The sequence below is a fragment of the Culicoides brevitarsis genome, chromosome 1 (assembly GCF_036172545.1).
Source record: "Culicoides brevitarsis isolate CSIRO-B50_1 chromosome 1, AGI_CSIRO_Cbre_v1, whole genome shotgun sequence".
Taxonomy (NCBI): domain Eukaryota; kingdom Metazoa; phylum Arthropoda; class Insecta; order Diptera; family Ceratopogonidae; genus Culicoides; species Culicoides brevitarsis.
In genome coordinates, this window is record NC_087085.1 from 4,659,294 (window position 1) to 4,677,707 (window position 18,414).

An 18,414-nucleotide genomic window follows, 5' to 3' on the forward strand; every position below is an offset into this window, starting at 1 on the left:
GAATCACATGGCAGTGTTTTGAATTGAAAATCAGCAAGTTGAAATTAAATTTTAATCAAAATGGGCAACAAAAAGTTCAATGAAAAGGCGAAAAACAAAAAATGGGAACGTGTGAAGATGGAAGGACAAGTTTTTACACACGATAATGCAGATTTTTCGGGATTCAGTAGTTTGGAAGTGCTCGAAAACTACGACAGGAGACTCGTGAAGAAGACAAAACTGCAAAAAGATGACTTGAATTTGCGAACTGTGGATGCTTTGGACTTGCGAAAGAAGGATGAAGGCAAAAATAAGCAGAAAAAGAGTCAAAAAGACTCGGGAAATGAGTCTGACGATGATATTTTGAAGGAATTTGAGGACGAAGAAGACTTTGGATTTCAAGATTCTGACACTGAAGTGCCTTCCAAGAAGAAACGAAAGAAGGAAGAGAAGAAAAAATCCAAAGAAAATGATAAAAAGTCGAAAAAAGAGGAAAAAGCAGGAAAATTTGTGCTGTTGAAACCTCCAAAAGACTCAAGTGACGACGAAGAAGAGTCAGAAACAGAAGAAAACCCCGTAGAAAGCGATTCAGGCAACGACGAAACCTCCGTCGACAAATCTCTCGCTCAAAATTGGAAAGAACTCGGCGTTTCTTCGGAAGAAATCATCAAAGCACTCAACGACAAAGGCTTCACGCTGCCCACAGAGATCCAAACTCTCTCAATTCCTCCCGCAATCTTCGGAAAACGCGACATTTTGGGCGCCGCAGAGACAGGAAGTGGCAAAACTCTCGCTTTTGGCATCCCAATTATCGAAGGAATCATTCGTCACAAGCAGAAGCAATCAGAAAATGATGAAAAACCGCTTTATGCTGTCATTTTAACGCCAACTCGTGAACTTGCAAGTCAAATTCAGGGACATTTGAAGGATGTAGCAAAATATACAGACATCAAAGTTGCTTCAATTTTCGGAGGAATGGCAGTTCCCAAGCAAAAACGTGTCTTGAAGCAATGTCCCGAGATAATTATCGCCACGCCGGGTCGATTATGGGAGCTGTATGAGGAAGGAGATGAACATTTGGCGAAAATGGACAGTTTGAAGTACTTTGTTGTTGATGAGACAGATCGAATGGTTGAAAAAGGGCATTTTGAGGAGATGCATAAATTGTTGGAAGTCATAAATGCTGATGCGGCGAAGAAAAAAGGAAGACGAAATTTTATTTTTTCTGCGACACTTACGATGGTTCATGATTTGCCGGATTATGTATTGAGTGAGTGAAAAGAAATTTGAAGATTTTTTTTATTTCCTTCAAATTTATTTATTTTATTTAAATGTTTATTATTTTTTTTCTTTTTTATCATTTTTAATCATTTTATATCTCAAAACTGCCAAAAAATTGAAACTGAAAAATTTTTTTTTCTTTGACATAGTTTTGGTTTAAAAACTAAATCAAGAGCAAAAAAACTGTGTCAAAAACTGTGTCAAAGCAATTTTTGTCAAATCTTGCTCCAAATGGATAAAAATTTATCAGAGGGCTTTAATTTATCATTTTTAATCATTTTATAACTCAAAACTGCCAAAAAATTGAAACTGAAAAAAATTTTTTCTTTGACATAGTTTTGTTTTAAAAACTAAATCAAGAGCAAAAAAACTGTGTCAAAAACTGTGTCAAAGCAATTTTTGTCAAATCTTGCTCCAAATGGATAAAAATTTGTCAGAGGGCTCTAATTTATCATTTTTAATCATTTTATAACTCAAAACTGCCAAAAAATTGAAACTGAAAAAATTTTTTTTCTTTGACACAGTTTTGTTTTAAAAACTAAATCAAGAGCATTTGTCAGAGGGCTCTAATTTATCATTTTTAATCATTTTATAACTCAAAACTGCCAAAAAATTGAAACTGAAAAAATTTTTTTTCTTTGACATAGTTTTGTTTTGAAAACTAAATCAAGAGCAAAAAAACTGTGTCAAAAACTGTGTCAAAGCAATTTTTGTCAAATCTTGCTCCAAATGGATAAAAATTTGTCAGAGGGCTCTAATTTTCATCATTTTTAACTTGCCAAAAAAATGAAACATTTTTTGAACTGAAAACTAAATCAAGAGCAAAAAAACTGTGTCAAAAACTGTGTCAAAGCAATTTTTGTCAAATCTTGCTCCAAATGGATAAAAATTTGTCAGAGGGCTCTAATTTATCATTTTTAATCATTTTATAACTCAAAACTGCCAAAAAATTGAAACTGAAAAAAAAATTTTTTTCTTTGACATATTTTTGTTTTGAAAACTAAATCAAGAGCAAAAAAAAACTGTGTCAAAAACTGTGTCAAAGCAATTTTTGTCAAATCTTGCTCCAAATGGATAAAAATTTGTCAGAGGGCTCTAATTTATCATTTTTAATCATTTTATAACTCAAAACTGCCAAAAAATTGAAACTGTCAAAAAAAAAATTTTTTTTTTCTTTGACATCAGTTTTTTTTTAACTCAAAACTGCCTAAATCAAGTTTTGCAAAAAAACTGTGTCAAAAACTGTGTCAAAGCAATTTTTGTCAAATCTTGCTCCAAATGGATAAAAATTTGTCAGAGGGCTCTAATTTATCATTTTTAATCATTTTATAACTCAAAACTGCCAAAAAATTGAAACTGAAAAAATTTTTTTTCTTTGACATAGTTTTGTTTTGAAAACTAAATCAAGAGCAAAAAAACTGTGTCAAAAACTGTGTCAAAGCAATTTTTGTCAAATCTTGCTCCAAATGGATAAAAATTTGTCAGAGGGCTCTAATTTATCATTTTTAATCATTTTATAACTCAAAACTGCCAAAAAATTGAAACTGAAAAAAATTTTTTTCTTTGACATAGTTTTGTTTTGAAAACTAAATCAAGAGCAAAAAAACTGTGTCAAAAACTGTGTCAAAGCAATTTTTGTCAAATCTTGCTCCAAATGGATAAAAATTTGTCAGAGGGCTCTAATTTATCATTTTTAATCATTTTATAACTCAAAACTGCCAAAAAATTGAAACTGAAAAAAATTTTTTTCTTTGACATAGTTTTGTTTTAAAAACTAAATCAAGAGCAAAAAAACTGTGTCAAAAACTGTGTCAAAGCAATTTTTGTCAAATCTTGCTCCAAATGGATAAAAATTTGTCAGAGGGCTCTAATTTATCATTTTTAATCATTTTTATAACTCAAAACTGCCAAAAAATTGAAACTGAAAAAAAAAATTTTTCTTTGACATAGTTTTGTTTTGAAATTTTATAACTCAAAACTGCAAAAAAATTGAAACTGAAAAAATTTTTTTCTTTGACATAGTTTTGTTTTGAAAACTAAATCAAGAGCAAAACTAAATCGAAAAACTGTGTCAAAAACTGTGTCAAAGCAATTTTTGACAAATCTTGCTCCAAATGGATAAAAACTTGTCAGAACTGTGGCTCAAATCTTGCTCCAAATGGATAAAAATTTAGGGCTCTAATTTATCATTTTTAATCATTTTATAACTCAAAACTGCCAAAAAATTGAAACTGAAAAAATTTTTTTTCTTTGACACAGTTTTGTTTTGAAAACTAAATCAAGAGCAAAAAAACTGTGTCAAAAACTGTGTCAAAGCAATTTTTGTCAAATCTTGCTCCAAATGGATAAAAATTTGTCAGAGGGCTCTAATTTATCATTTTTAATCATTTTTTAACTCAAAACTTTTGAAACTGAAAAAAAAAAACAAAAAAATCAAAGCAATTTTTGACAAATCTTGCTCCAAATGGATAAAAAAGAGGGCTCTAATTTAAATCAAGACTGCAAAAAAAATGCAACACTGAAAAGGTTTTTGAGCCATAAGCAAAAGAGTAACGCCTGATTTCCGATATTTTTCCTCTAAAACTCAAAATCACGAGCTAAAACTTTGTCAAAAACTGTGTCAAAAACTGTGTCAAAGCAATTTTTGACAAATCTTGCTCCAAATGGATAAAAATTTGTCAGAGGGCTCTAATTTATCATTTTTAATCATTTTATAACTCAAAACTGCCAAAAAATTGAAACTGAAAAAAATTTTTTTCTTTGACATAGTTTTGTTTTGAAAACTAAATCAAGAGCAAAAAAACTGTGTCAAAAACTGTGTCAAAGCAATTTTTGACAAATCTTGCTCCAAATGGATAAAAATTTGTCAGAGGGCTCTAATTTATCATTTTTAATCATTTTATAACTCAAAACTGCCAAAAAATTGAAACTGAAAAAATTTTTTTTCTTTGACATAGTTTTGGTTTTGAAAACTAAATCAAGACAAAAACTAAATCAAAAACTGTGTCAAAGCAATTTTTGTCAAATCTTGCTCCAAATGGATAAAAATTTGTCAGAGGGCTCTAATTTATCATTTTTAATCATTTTATAACTCAAAACTGCTAAAAAATCATTTTAACTTTATAAAAAACAACTAAAATAATCATCAGTGACCAAAAAATGTTTGTTTGACAATTTTGTTCGTCTTTTCAATACCTTTCCAACGACACCTCAATCATCAAAATCGGTAAAAACGTTACAGAAATAAAGCTGTTTACTTTGATGTCATTTTGTATGAAATTTTGTCATTTTGTATGAAAAAGTATTTCAAAATTTTTTTTTTTTTATTTTCTTTTTAGAACGAGCTCGTCATTCAGGAGGAAACAAACCTTTGAAAACAACTCCAGGACAAAAACTCCAACAACTTATCCAAGCTTTCGGATTAACAGACCCGAAAATCGTCGATATTTCATCAAGTACGGGAACAGCAAAATCCCTCACCGAAAGTCGAATTCTCTGTCAAACGAACGAAAAAGACTTTTACCTCTATTACTTCCTCCAAAAACATCCGGGACGCACAATTGTCTTCTGTAACTCGATCGAATGCGTAAAACGTCTCGTTTCTCTCTTGAGTTACCTGAATTGCAATCCGTTCGGTTTACACGGAAGCATGATACAGAAACAACGCTTGAAAAACATCGACAGATTCAAAAATAATCCGCTCGGTTTACTCATTGCGACTGATGTAGCTGCTCGTGGTTTGGATATTCCGCTTGTGCAACACGTAATTCATTATCAAGTCCCACGAACGACGGAAAATTACGTGCATCGTTCGGGAAGAACAGCTCGTGCGAATAACGAAGGTCTTGCCGTGCTCATGATGGATCCAAGCGAAGTTAAATATTACACGAAACTTTATCAGGATTTGGGTAGAAGTAAGTTTTGAGCAATTTTTTAAAGAATTTCAAGGATTTTAATCAAAAAATATATTTTAGCTGAAGATTTGCCGCTTTTCCCAACGGTATCGAAATTTGTTAGTATGGCACGTGAGAGAGTTGTGCTCGCGAGAGAAGTAGAAATGATCGATTTGCAACTTCGAAGAGTCGCGACGGAAGATAATTGGTTGGAAACAGCAGCGAAAGAGGCTGAACTTGGTTCTGATAGTTCAGATAAAGATTCGTAAGTTACTAAAAAACTTTTTTTAAATGAAATTTTTCATTTTAAAAATGAAATTTAAAAAAAATTATAATTTTTTTTAAATTTTCATGCTTTAAAATTTTAATTTTTCTTGATAATTTTTAATATCTAAAAATTTTTTCTTCAAAATATTTTTTTATTTTTTTTCTTGATTTCTTTTGATTTTTTTTTTAATTTTTTAAATAATTATTTATTTATATTTTTTTTTAAATATATATCTTTTAGAATATTGTTCTTTGATATTTGTCAATTTCTGGAAAAATTTTCTTCAAAATTTATTTTTTATATTTATTTATTTTTTTTTAATTTTTTTTCTTTTTGATTTTTTTGTAAAATTAACTTTTAAAAATTTTTCTTAAATGAATTTTTTCATAAAAAAATATCTTAAATTTTTTCCATTTTCTATTAAAAATTTTCATTTTCTTTTTTTTAATTTTTAAATTTTCTTCACTTTTTTTTCATTTTCTATTAATTTTTTTTTTTAATTTTAAATATTTTTTTAAAAATTTTTAAAGACTCAAAATCTAAATCTTCTTTAAAAAAAATCTTTTAGAAAATTTTTCTTGAATTTTTTTTTTAATTTTAATTTTTTGAATTTTCTATAAAAAAAAAATTAATTTTCTAATTTTTTTGATTTAAAATTTTTTATTTTTGAAATTTTCACAATTTTCGATTTTTTAATTTTTTTTTCATCAAAAAAATTTCATAGAAAATTTTTCTTTAAATTTTAATTTTTTAAATTTTTTCCATTTTGTATAAAAAATATTCATTTTCTGATATTTTTTAATTTTTAATATTTTTTTTTAAATCTCAAATTTTCTCTTTGTAAGTTTTTTTTCTGTCCACAATTGAAGGGCTAATGTGATAAATCGCACATATGAATGTTTTTTTGTATGAAAAATTGAAATTATGTGCGATTTATCACATTGACCCTTCAATTAAAGACTCAAAGTCCAAAAATTTTTTTAAATTAAAAAAAAAAAATTCATTAATTCTAAAACTTTTTTTCATTTCAGCGACGACGAGGACTACAAAAAACAAGAACGCAACAAGAAAAAAACATCTTTACGTGACAAATCCCTCAAATTGGCTCAACTTTTAGCGAATCCTCTCTTCATGAATACCACAAAATACCCCACGAGCGTTTTGCCGGGCACAAAACCAAAGGCAACTGACAACGATTCAGCTGTTTCTGTCATCAAACAATCCGTCGCCGAGCACAAAGAATGGAAAAAGAACCGAAAAAGGAAAAATCGCGCCTAAATTTGTTAAATTTTTCTTTAATTTTTAATAAAATTTGTACATTTCTTCATATTTTAGTCAAAATTTATCTTAATGACTGTCCATAAATTGAATTTCTGACAACAAAAGCAGCGTATTAGGCAACGGACGTTGTTCGGGCGAGAGAATTGTGCAAGTTTGACGATCCGTATCGACATCCGTGACACAAATAAATCCCGCAGCGTTACTCGTAATGACTTCGTCTTCCGTTGATTCGGCAAAACTCACAGCCAGCACGTGATGCAAGAGATTCGTGCCGGGTTGAACTTGCACGATCTTCGTCATGTTATCTTCTGCCTTCATTCCGAGCGGCATGCAACTGTCAGGCAACGCTGGAGCGCCAATTTTGACGACTTTCATCTCAGACCATTTCACGTCGAACGAATGGGGATACAAAGGAGCTTTTACTGTGCCATAGAAATATTCTCGAATTCGTCGATCACGTGCTTCAGTTCGTCCTTCACGCGATCTTTCGACAACGCCTCCGCTTTTGGGCAAATAAACGACTTGTTTGTCTTTTCCCAAGTCCCGAAGTAGCTCATTATAGAGCCTTTCTTGATCTAAAACGAAAACGGCATCACATTCGAAGGCATTTGCCGCATGTAACAAGGCTTTATATCCTCCGCCTTTGACCCATCCGCAAGTATTGATGATCATTCCCGAATAATTTGCCTTTTTATCGCTTTCCAAACGCAGCTGAGTGACTTCCGCCAATCTTTTTACCAAAATTTCGTACAACGCTTGATTATCTCCCGGCGATTTATGTCCAAAATGATAAACAACAGGTGCTTGTTGCGAAAAATTTTCTTCTATTGCCGCAGGACGTTCGATTAAAAGAGCTCCAATTGTCCCGGGAATGGCGATACTTCCTTGCCCGACATCCAAATCGACAAAAAGTGGTCGTCGTCCATTGCGAACGGCGTAATTGAGAAAAATTCTGCACAAAGTTGACTTTCCAACGTCTGTTGGACCGCAAATTAACACGACAGGCCCTCGTTTGTTCTTTTCCTCAGCTTTGACTCGAAGTTGCTCCAAAGCGGCGTGACAATTCAAGTATTGAATCTACAAAAAATTTGAATTAATTTCATAATTTGATGAAAATTCATTGAAAAATTCGAACCATGGGCGTTTCTTTGGCAATATAACACACATCCGTGTACCCTTTGAGCTGAAGTTTGCATCCGTGATAGCTGAAAATGGCAACTTTCGCTCCATCCGTGAATTCGTAAGATTTTCCTTTGACCATTTCAGTTCCGAATAATTCTGCCATCCCCGAAGCGAGGGTTACAGTGCAAGATTTGTTTTTTGTCTCTATCTCGAAACGGAGTTCATTGTCAACTTCCAACGTGTACTCTTTTTGATCTTCTTCTGACATTGTTTTTGAGGTTTTTGCTTAATTTTATGAAAAAAAAAAAATTAAGAGCCGGTTTTTGTTTTGAATTTTTTAAAGTAGTGATGTAAAAAGTGAATTACCGCCGAACTGAGGCACGTTCGAAAATATTCTTGAGTTGACCGAATTTTTCCAAAACATCCCATGAATTGGCGCAAAATTGAAAATTAAGTAATGAAGAGAAGAAAAATTTTAATTTTAGTGTTACAATTTATTTTAAAATATGTTTAGTATGTTACGAGTATGTTAAGTTTTTTTTTTAAACATTTGAATTTCATTTTTTTTTTTTTGTTATAAATATGTATAATGTTTTGTACATTTAAAAATGAATTTTCTTGTTTTAATCTCCTTTAAAAGTTTGCCCGTACTTTTTTGTGCGTTTAATTTGCGAATTAACGCACGGGCAATATGCTGCTGTACGGCCCCGTTCGACAGGTCATATTCGCGGGCAATTTTGCAGATTTTGGCGAATCTTCTTTTCGACAAGTGTTGTTCTGTTGAATGGGTGTCGAACGCGAGAATACTTCCGTTTGACTGGTGTTGGACGAAGGCGGCGAGCACCTTCCCGTAGTTCGATAGCAATGTATCGAAACATTGGAGAAGGTGGAAATTTGTTACAATTTTTAATCTATAATTTAAATTTTCTTGTTACATATTTCTTAAAAATTTTTTAGTTTTAAAATTTAAATTTTTTGTTACATTTATATTTAAATTTTTAATTTTTAAATTTTTAAAATTATTTTAAATTAAAAGGGCTGGTTCCTATAATGAAAAAAAAATATATATATATAAATAAAACAAAATAAAATAAAATAAACAAAAATTGCTTACACAGAACGAATTGAGGCAGTTCTCCCGGACTTTGTGCGTTTAATTTGCGAATTAACGCACGGGCAATATTCTGCTGTACTGCCCCGACGGAGAGATCTTTTTCTCGGGCAATCTTTGAAATTTTCGCGCAGCCACGTGTAGATAAGTGCTGCTCAGCGGAATGGGTGTCGTATGCTAGAAGACGTCCATTGGAAGCAAATTGGATGTATGTCGCGAGCACCTTCCCATAGTTTGACAACAATGTGTCGAAACATTGGAGAAGGTGCCGCGACACGACCTTTCCCATGCAACACTCCTGCCACACATAAGAGCCTTTTCAATAATTATTATCTGTTTTTTTTATTTATGTTTTTGTGGAAAAATCTTAAAATTAAAAGACTTTCAAAATCTCATTTTTATATGAAATTTTGATAAATTGTGCGATTTATCCTTTTCTCAACAGAAAACTACCCAAAACTATCCTTTGGGGATTCTTTTCTGCACAAAATTTGTTTTTTATTGAAAATTTAACGGTTTTGAAATGATAAAATGTAGATAATTTAAGAGAATGCTTATTTTGAAGTTAAGAGAACACAATTTCTCTTAAATTTTTGAAGTTTTTTAATATGTTTTTCGACAATTTTTGGTTGCATTTTTAGATTTTTTTTGACTCTTAAATGATTATTATAGAATAAAAGTGTATAAAAATACAAAATTAGTTAAAATTTTTACACTTTCAGTTAAAAATTTTCAAAAATAAGAATTTAAAACAAAAAAATTTTAAGAGAACAAATTTTTAAATTCTCTTAGCATTCTCTACATTAGGTATTCTCGAGTTGACCGATATTTTCGAACACACCCCACGAATTGGCGCGAAATTGAACGTAAACAAAGGCAAGATGTCGAGTCAGTCCTCAAATCCCCCGGAATTGTACGAAAGAACGCTCCAAGATGTCAATCAGATGCTAAAATATGCAAAAATAGGTAAAAATTTTCAATTTCAACAAAAAAAATAATTTTTATATCGAAATTTTTTCAGACAAGAAAAATTTAACAAATATCAACCAAGCAATTTACTTCCCAAAAGACACGGGAGAGTTGGAAAACTTCATGTTGCTTGAATTAAACCCCAATTTGCTCGCTGACGTCGAAAAAGGTGAAGATTTCTACCTCAAAGGGGGTCTAAATGAGAAAGCTGTGCTTTGTTCCGCCTCAAAAACGTACGACATCAAAATCGCCGAAATTTCCAACAGCCTTCTCCTGATCCCCGATTTGAAACTTGCTCAAGCCACAAGTACGTCGCCCATCAAATCAGCGCAAGGCGGCATGAACAAGTCTCTCGAGAAGAGTTTCGAAGACGACGAAGAAGAAAATGAAGAACCAACATCCCAATTTATGCCTTTTGACAGCATCGAGCGACGCGAAGTGAAAAAAGTCTTCCACGAATACTTTGAATGCACGTTAATTAAGCCTCGTTATCGCAAAACGATGGATTTGCTTCAGCTCGCGAGATATTCGGGACCCGAGAACGAACACACCATCAACAAAAAATTACTTTTCACGTACAATCAGCTTCTAGATACGGCGCAATGTAGCGACGCTGAGTTCACAGAAGGCTTGAAACTTCATCGAGCGATCGATATTGAGGGATTTATCAGAATTTTGGATCCAGCTTATGAATATCGGATCGTGACGTTGATGGTAAATTTGATTTCGGAGAATTCGTGGGCGCTGGATGAGATTGATGAGGAAGTTACGATTGCTTCGTTGGAAGGATTGGCGCCGGAAGACGTAGTTACGGGATTATTTAATGTTTATACGGAGAAAAGTGAGAAGGAGGGATTTTTCAAGTACAAAGAAGATGCAGTTTCGAAGATTTTGTTGATGAATATCCTGAAACCTGGATTGAAATTTGAATATGGGGAGTTTATGGAGACTTGGATGAATGCGATGCCTGAAGGAATGAGCATTAATGTAAGTATTTTGACATTTCTTTTATTAATAAATTTTTAAAAAAATATTAAAAATTAAAAAAAAAATTATAAAAAAAAATTTCAATAAAAATTTGAATTAAAAAATTTAATAATAAAATTTAAAAAAAATAATGAAAATTAAATATTGTTAAAAAATATTTAAAAAAAAAAATTTAATTATTTTGAAAAATATTTTTATAAAAAATTTTGTGTCTTATTTCAATTTTTATTATTTTTATTTTACAGATAAAAAATTTAAAAAAAAAACGAATAATTTTTCGAAAATTTTTGAACTAATGTTTTCAGAATTTAAAATAATTTTTTTATTAAAACTTCTAAAAAGAAGAAAAAAATTATTTAAAATTAATTATTTAATTATTTTCATTAATTATTTAAATTAAATATCATTGAAAAATATTTTTATAAAAAAAAATAAAATTATTTTAATTTTAATTCTAAAAAATTAAAAAATTGTTTTTTTTCTTATTACAATTTTTTATACAAACAAATTTAAAATTAGAAAAAAAAATTCGCAAAATTTCGAATGCCCCGTTTCGGTTTGAATCACATTAAGTTAATTTAAAATACCTGGAAAAATAAATGCAAATAATTAAAATCAAAAATTTTAATTAAAACTTTTTTTTTTATTTTAAAAATAAATAAATTTTTTAGATATTTTTTTTAATATTGTACGTTTTTTATTTTATTTTAATTTTTATAAAAAGAAATTAATTACATATTTTTAATTTTAATAAATTTTTAATTGTTTTTTTTCTCAATTTTTTAAATTTTTTATAAATAAATTAAATAATTAATTAATTATAAAAATTAAAAATATTTTAATTTTACGTTTTTTAATCATTTTAATTTTTTATATGAAAAATAATTATTTTTAATTTCAAATAATTTTTTATCCACTTTTTCTCTAAAATTTTAAATAAAAAATAATTATTATTGCATTAAAAATTTAAAAATAATTTTTAATTTTAATTGTTTGAATTTTAATCATTTGCATTTAATTTTTGTTTAATTATTTTTTTTTTAATTTAAAATTTTTTTTATAAAATATAAATAATAAAAAATTTAAATAAAAAAATTAATTTTTAATATTTTTTAATTAAAATTTTATTTATTTTTTTTTTTTTAATTTTAAAAGAATATTTTTTATTTAATTTTTGATAATTAATTTTTTTAATAATAAAAATTTGAATTTTAACATTTTTTCTTTAAATTTTTAGGAAAACGTTCTCAAAGGCATCGGAATCATCGACAAAACGGGAAATCAGGAAGTTGTCAAGTCTCTTAATGAAGAAGACATGCCCACAAACATTCATGATCGTCTCAAAATCCTTTTTCGCACAAAAGAGCGATGGTCTCTCGACGAAATCGAGCCTTATATCGAATACTTTACAACTCCGCAGTTATCAGTTACGACAATTTTAACCAAATTCGCGCGATCTCTCACTGTTAACGGCGTTCGATTGTACGTTTCGAAGCATTAAGTAAGTCATGGTCAGAAAAAAAAATAATTTGTAAATAATAAAAATTCACTTGTCGTTCGACCGACAAAAAATTCAATTTATTTGCAAAAAAATAACAAAAAAGAATCAATAAATAAGGTAATTCATCACTTTCGGAGAATTCGAACCAACATTCCGTCTTCGTTATAGCCATAAACGGGCGGTTTGATGGGTTCAACAGGTTGATACCGCAATTGAGCAGTAAAGCCGTGGTTAATTCTGTCATCTTCCGTTTGTAAAGTGCGGAATTGAACCTTTTGAAGCGTGTTGTCGGGTGCTAAGATGTAATATTGACCTGTTTGAACGGCATTTGCAACGGCAATTGATGGTTCAGAGTCCTCGGAACTCTCTTCTTGCGATTCTGAGTCGCTTTGATCATCTTCTTGTTCGTCTTCGGCACTGGTTTGATCCTGTTTTGGCTGAAAATTAACAAAAAAATTAATTTTTTATGCAATTTTTTGAGATTTTTCATACTTTTTCTTGTTCTTCTTCAGAAATTTCTTCAACTTGATCGGTTTCTTTGGCAGCTGGCGTCGTTGTTGGAGGTCCATATTGCTGTTGAACGGGAGCGACGGGCGTTTGTTCTTCTTCCAACTTTCCTAAACGACTTTGGCGATTGTTGCTGACTCCTAATCTCAGTTGCCCGTTTCTCGGAGCGAATTGTAAATTATATTGAGAAGCGAAAAATTGCGTTTTGAAGTCTTCAAGTTCAGAAAAACGAGCTGCTTGAGGTTTTTGTGTCGAAAACTCCTTTGGAGGTTCAAGTCCCGGCAAATTTTGAAAAACTCTTGGATCGCCGCGTTCTTCCTCAGCATTGATTGTTGTCGTCTCGGGCGGCAAATAAGCCCGATCGAGTGTCGTTGTCTCGTAATCTGCTTCAGTTGTGGCTTCCGTTGTGAAAGTTACTTGCTAAAAATTCAAAAATTTATTTTTTTTTGTTAAAATTTTATGAAATTTCTTACATTAACGAGATTTTCCGGGCGTTTGAAAGGCGCTCCATATTCCGTGGGTAATTCCAAACGTGCTCCCTGCGGTTTCCATCCCGATGGCGGATATGGCGCCTTGACATCAGCATATGTCGCAACTGCAAAAGTTACCAAAATAGCAATTATCACTTTCATTTTCGGCCCGTGTTCGACGATTACAGCACAAATTGCGATAAGTAAATGACAGTTTTTTGTTCTATCAATGCGACTTATATAATGATAATTTTTTTCATGGAGCTAATTGATATTCTGCCAACATATCGGTCACAAAATGGTAATGATGTTGTTTTGCTGAACAAAAATCCATAGACAAGTGTGAGACATCAGAAATGCAACGAAAATATTGTTAATGGTCATTCACTTTTGTTTTAAAATAAAATGCATGAAAGACGTAAAAGGAATCAGGAAACAATTTTTTTTTTGATAATTTTCGTATTTTAAGCTGAAAGAATAAGAAAAAATGTTTTGAATGACAAAATTAAAGAAATAAATTTATTTAGAAATTAAAATTTTAGCTCGAATTAGCGAAAAGGCGATTTTCAAATTTTTATCGATTAATTTTTTGAACCTCTTAGATTATTGAAATTTAAAAATTTTTGAATCTTTTTAAATTTTTTTTAATTTTTTTCATCTTATAGCTTTAAAATTTTTCAATTTTTCAGAATTTCGAAAATTTTTTAAATCTTTCAACTTTTTAATATATTTATTTTTTTTTAAGTTTTCTTCTTAAATTTTAGAATTTTTTTATATCTATATTTGATTTTACTAATTTCTTATTAGAATTTCAACTTCTCAACAACTTATTTTTTAGATTTTACTCTTGAATTTTTTAATTATTAAAACTCAATTTTTTCGCATATTTTCAGCTAAAAGAATATAAAAAAATGTTTCAAATGGCAATATTTTCAGAAATAATTTGAAATTTTCAAAAAAAATCATTTTAAAAATTTTAATTTGAATTAGCGAAAAGGCGATTTTCAAATTTTGAACAAATTTTTTTTTATATTTTTAATTTTTTTTTTCTAAATTTCTTTTTTTTTTTTTAATTTCTCAACTTTTATACTTCATAAAGTTTTTAATTTTTCTGAATCTTTTAAATTTTAAATTTTTTTTTATATATTTAATTTTAACTTTTTCAGAATTTCTAAAAATTTTAAATCTCTTGATTTTCAAAATTTTAATTTTTTTTGTTAATTCTCCTTTGAATCATTCAGCTTTAAAATTTCTCAGATTTCAATTTTTACTTAAAATTTTTTTTAATTTTTTTTTTAATTTTCAACTTTTTTATTTTTTTTTTAATTTTCTTAAATTAAAATTTCTTTTTGAGTTTCTCATTTTATTTTTTTTTTGATTTTCAACTTTTAATTCTTTATGTTTTTCACCTATTTTTATTTCTTTTAAAACTTTTTGAATTTTAATATCTAAAATTTTTGATTTTTTACAATTTATTTTTATTACTTGAAAAATTTTTTTAAAAAATTCTGACGAAAAACCAAAAAAAAAAATTAAAAATAAAATTTCAAAAAATTTTTCTTGTAAAATCTCCATTAAAAAAAATTTAATATAAAATTATTGTCAAAAAGTCATAAATTCGCCTCATTGTTCAATCAATCAAAACCCCCAACTCATGCCAGATTAGTCATAATTCCGTTTTATTATTGCACACATGCAACGCGGGATCCTCCAAAGTGCACGTAACTCGTCAATAACTTTATGCGCCAAAGTCAATAAAGTGCATAGCCTGAATAAAAAATGGTTTAATCTCAAAAAATTCCTCACAAATTGGGTGTTAACGACTTTTTAATGTTCGACCATCGTCTAGCCTACATTTTTTTTCGAAGCATGACTCTGACAATCCATAAACTGCATATTGATGATATCACCCGACAATGAACTTGAAAATGTGCACTTGTCGTCTCTTTGATGGATATCTTCGTGTGGATGTCGCGTGACAAAAAATTTATTCACTTGACAAAATTTTTCATGAAAAATTATTTTTTTTTTATTTTTGGTAATTTTTTGATGACCTTTGTCGCAATTAGCGCCACACACACGATTGAGCTCTCATTAAGCAAACCTTCGTAAACTTTTAAGACAAAAGAACCATTAAAGCAATAAATTTGACAATAATTTACCTTTTGAGCGTTAGATGATGCAATGAACGTTTTTTTGTTCAATCAATTTTGACCCACATATTGATGCCTAATTTTGCTACCATTTTTTTTCAGCAGCGGAGAATTTGATGGTTTTTGCGGCAAAACCGTGTCAAAAACAGTTAACACAGGTGAAGTGAGGATTGGCTAATGACGAGTTTATTGCAAACACACAATTGAAGTGCCAACAATAGCGAAAAAACAAAAAAAAAGTAAAAGTATCATTGAATTAAAAAAATGTAGAGTAATTTTATGCAATTTTTCGTAAAATTAAATTTATGTGAAGTAAATCTATTTTTTTATGTTTTTATTTAATTTTTAGGAAACCCACGCGAAATATTACCGAAGAGAAATAGTCGTAGGTCAATGTCAGTCGATTTATTTGTTTTTGGAGTTGAAACGACGAAAATGGAGCGCCGGTCAATGTTTCGCGAGATAAACATCGATTTTATTGCTCCAAAGGTGTGTTTGATCCAGACATCAATGAAGCCAATCAATAAAAACGAAACTAAGCATTTAATTTTTTTTAATGGATATTTTTTTTAAAGAGTTCTTAATCCTGTTCTAATGGTTGACGCACACGCAATCTGTCACATTACTCACCAAAGTTAGCCTTGGAAGTGATAAATGGCGCGAAATTGTTCTATTCTTAAGTTCGAAGGTATCTTTGTGGTTATGTAATTAATTCGTGTTGATGGATTTGTGACATGAGAGAATTTGACTTGAGAAGAAATAAATTAAGAGGTAAGAATGAAGAGATATATCAAAAGATAAAAAATAATTAAAATTTTAAAATAATTTAATTTAAATTTTATTTAATTTAAATTATTTATTTAATTAATTAATTTTAATTTATTTAAAATTATTTATAATTTATTTTATTTAATTATTATATTTTTATTTAATTTATATGAAAAAATAAAATTAAAAATTAAAATTAAAATTAATTTTTTTTATTTTTAAAATTTTTTTAAAATTAATTTTAATTGAATTAATTAAATAATTTTTATAAAATTAATAAAATTTTATAAAACAAAAACAATTATAAATAAAAAAATTTAAAAAAACTATTAATTAATTAAATTAAATAATTAAAATAAAAATATATAATAAAATTTTATTAATTAAAAAAAAATAAATTTTAAATTAAATGATTAATTTTTAAAGGAAAAAATTTTTTTTACTTAAAAAAAAATATTTTTAAATTAAAAAATAATTAAATATTTAGGCCAAATATAAATTTAATTAAATTATAATAATTTAATTAAATTTTAAATTATATAAATTAAAAAATAAAAAATAGAATTTCAAAATAATAAAAAGAAAAATTAATATTTTTTTTTCATATTTTCATACAAAATACAAGAAAAATGTAATAAAAATTTAAATACGCCATTTAAATAAATTATTATTATTAAAAATTAGTTGAACTTAAATTATAAAAAAGTTTTATTAAATAAAATTTATTTAAAAAAAATTAAAATTTATAATTTGAAGTAAATTTAAACAAGCAAAATTGATACAAATAAGTTAAATGAATATTTTTTAATTAAAAATATTTAATTTTATTTTTTTGTATTTTTTTCAGTTACGACTTTTCTTTATATATTTTTTTTTTTAAATGAAAAATAAAGTTTTCGATTTAAAAAAAAAATTAAGGAAAAAAAATGATTTTTAATTTTATTTATTTATTTTGATTACTAAAAAAAATATTAAATCAAAAAAAAAATTATTTCAAAATTTTTTTTTTCTTTTACAATTTAATATTATTTAAATATATAATTCTCAATTTCTCTTTAATAATTCTCAATATTTTTTTTTAAATGAAAACAAGAAAAATAAATAAAAAATTTTTTGTATAAAAACAAAAAAAAACTTACTAAAAAATTCTAAATAATAAATAATCTCTTGAAAAAATTTAACCAAAAAAAAAATTAAAGAAGCTATTGATCAACTTTTAACGACATTCAATAAAAAAAAACAGGTGCATGACCCTTTTTAACCTATATATTCGCCGCAAGTATTAAAAAATAAACAAACTACTTACGCTTGTATGCAACAACAACAACAGCGCTACTGCGAACCGTCTACTTGTAATAGCTTAACATAATAACATAATCATCATTACTGCTATTAACCAACATTCATTCATGAACGAGAAAGATAAAAAAGAAACGATTTTACAGTCTAAATGGACAAGATTCACTTTTATTTAATAACTTTTTTGTTTTACAAAAGTAGAGTGCACGCGGATTATGTAAATTATATACGAAGCTGAACAAAGGAGTAATATATCACAAAAAGCATAAAATACGAAGAAAGGCCTGAATGTGTGTCAAAAACGTGTTTATGCTTTTTTGTTTTCATTTTCATCCGTCGTAATGCTCATAAATTCAGTTCAATGTGAAATATCTTGTCGTAGGTTGTTATTTGTCTCGAACGCTAAATCAATCATCACAATGGATTCTATTTATTTTGAGATTTGACGTGAAATTTATGAGCCGATTAGATTGTAATCTTGCCATCTAAGGACAAAATCGACTCATAAAAACATGTTTTTTATAACAATAAAGAGATTCTGCTAAAAAAAATAATAAAAATACTATTAACATTCTTAGATACGCATCAAAGTGAGCTATATGTTTCTTTGTTTTCCTGTATGACTCGTTAAAGGCATTTTTTGTGTAAATTTTGCTACAATGTGAGGGTTGATGTGCAATAAGTTGATGAGAATAAAAAAAAAAATTAAAAATATTCTAAGTTTATAAAAATTTATTCAATATTAATTTGATTATTAAAATTAAGAAAAAAGCTTAATGAAAATTTATTATTTTTTTTAAATTAATTAATTTATTAAAATTAATT

General features: G+C 28.1%; 3 protein-coding genes across 3 annotated transcripts; 2 read left to right on the plus strand and 1 right to left on the minus strand.

Annotated features, from left to right (window-relative positions):
* The first annotated feature begins 21 nt into the window (after positions 1–21).
* LOC134834488 (ATP-dependent RNA helicase ddx24) lies at positions 22–6,754 on the plus strand. The gene is made up of 4 exons (XM_063849192.1): positions 22–1,249; positions 4,599–5,174; positions 5,235–5,418; positions 6,453–6,754. The coding sequence occupies exons 1-4, from the start codon at positions 61–63 to the stop codon at positions 6,697–6,699; spliced, it is 2,196 nt and encodes a 731-aa protein (XP_063705262.1). The 5' UTR covers positions 22–60; the 3' UTR covers positions 6,700–6,754.
* On the minus strand, positions 6,710–8,160 carry LOC134834497 (protein CLP1 homolog). The gene is made up of 2 exons (XM_063849204.1): positions 7,838–8,160; positions 6,710–7,779 (listed from the first exon to the last, which is right to left on the minus strand). The coding sequence occupies exons 1-2, from the start codon at positions 8,090–8,092 to the stop codon at positions 6,769–6,771; spliced, it is 1,266 nt and encodes a 421-aa protein (XP_063705274.1). The 5' UTR covers positions 8,093–8,160; the 3' UTR covers positions 6,710–6,768.
* A 1,629-nt stretch (positions 8,161–9,789) lies between these two features.
* LOC134836092 (sister chromatid cohesion protein DCC1) lies at positions 9,790–12,604 on the plus strand. Its single transcript, XM_063851289.1, has 3 exons — positions 9,790–9,901; positions 9,957–10,891; positions 12,129–12,604. The coding sequence occupies exons 1-3, from the start codon at positions 9,817–9,819 to the stop codon at positions 12,390–12,392; spliced, it is 1,284 nt and encodes a 427-aa protein (XP_063707359.1). The 5' UTR covers positions 9,790–9,816; the 3' UTR covers positions 12,393–12,604.
* Positions 12,605–18,414: the final 5,810 nt, after the last annotated feature.

Excerpts from the sequence above, each read along its gene's own strand:
- LOC134836092 (XM_063851289.1), top strand. The coding sequence starts at position 9,817 with ATGTCGAGTCAGTCCTCAAATCCCCCGGAATTGTACGAAAGAACGCTC. Across the intron at positions 9,902-9,956 it reads GCTAAAATATGCAAAAATAG|ACAAGAAAAATTTAACAAAT; the intron begins GTAAAAATTTTC and ends AAATTTTTTCAG. Across the intron at positions 10,892-12,128 it reads CTGAAGGAATGAGCATTAAT|GAAAACGTTCTCAAAGGCAT; the intron begins GTAAGTATTTTG and ends TTAAATTTTTAG.
- LOC134834488 (XM_063849192.1), top strand. The coding sequence starts at position 61 with ATGGGCAACAAAAAGTTCAATGAAAAGGCGAAAAACAAAAAATGGGAA. Across the intron at positions 5,175-5,234 it reads TTATCAGGATTTGGGTAGAA|CTGAAGATTTGCCGCTTTTC; the intron begins GTAAGTTTTGAG and ends AATATATTTTAG. Across the intron at positions 5,419-6,452 it reads GATAGTTCAGATAAAGATTC|CGACGACGAGGACTACAAAA; the intron begins GTAAGTTACTAA and ends TTTTCATTTCAG.
- LOC134834497 (XM_063849204.1), bottom strand. The coding sequence starts at position 8,092 with ATGTCAGAAGAAGATCAAAAAGAGTACACGTTGGAAGTTGACAATGAA. Across the intron at positions 7,780-7,837 it reads TTGCCAAAGAAACGCCCATG|ATTCAATACTTGAATTGTCA; the intron begins GTTCGAATTTTT and ends AATTTTTTGTAG.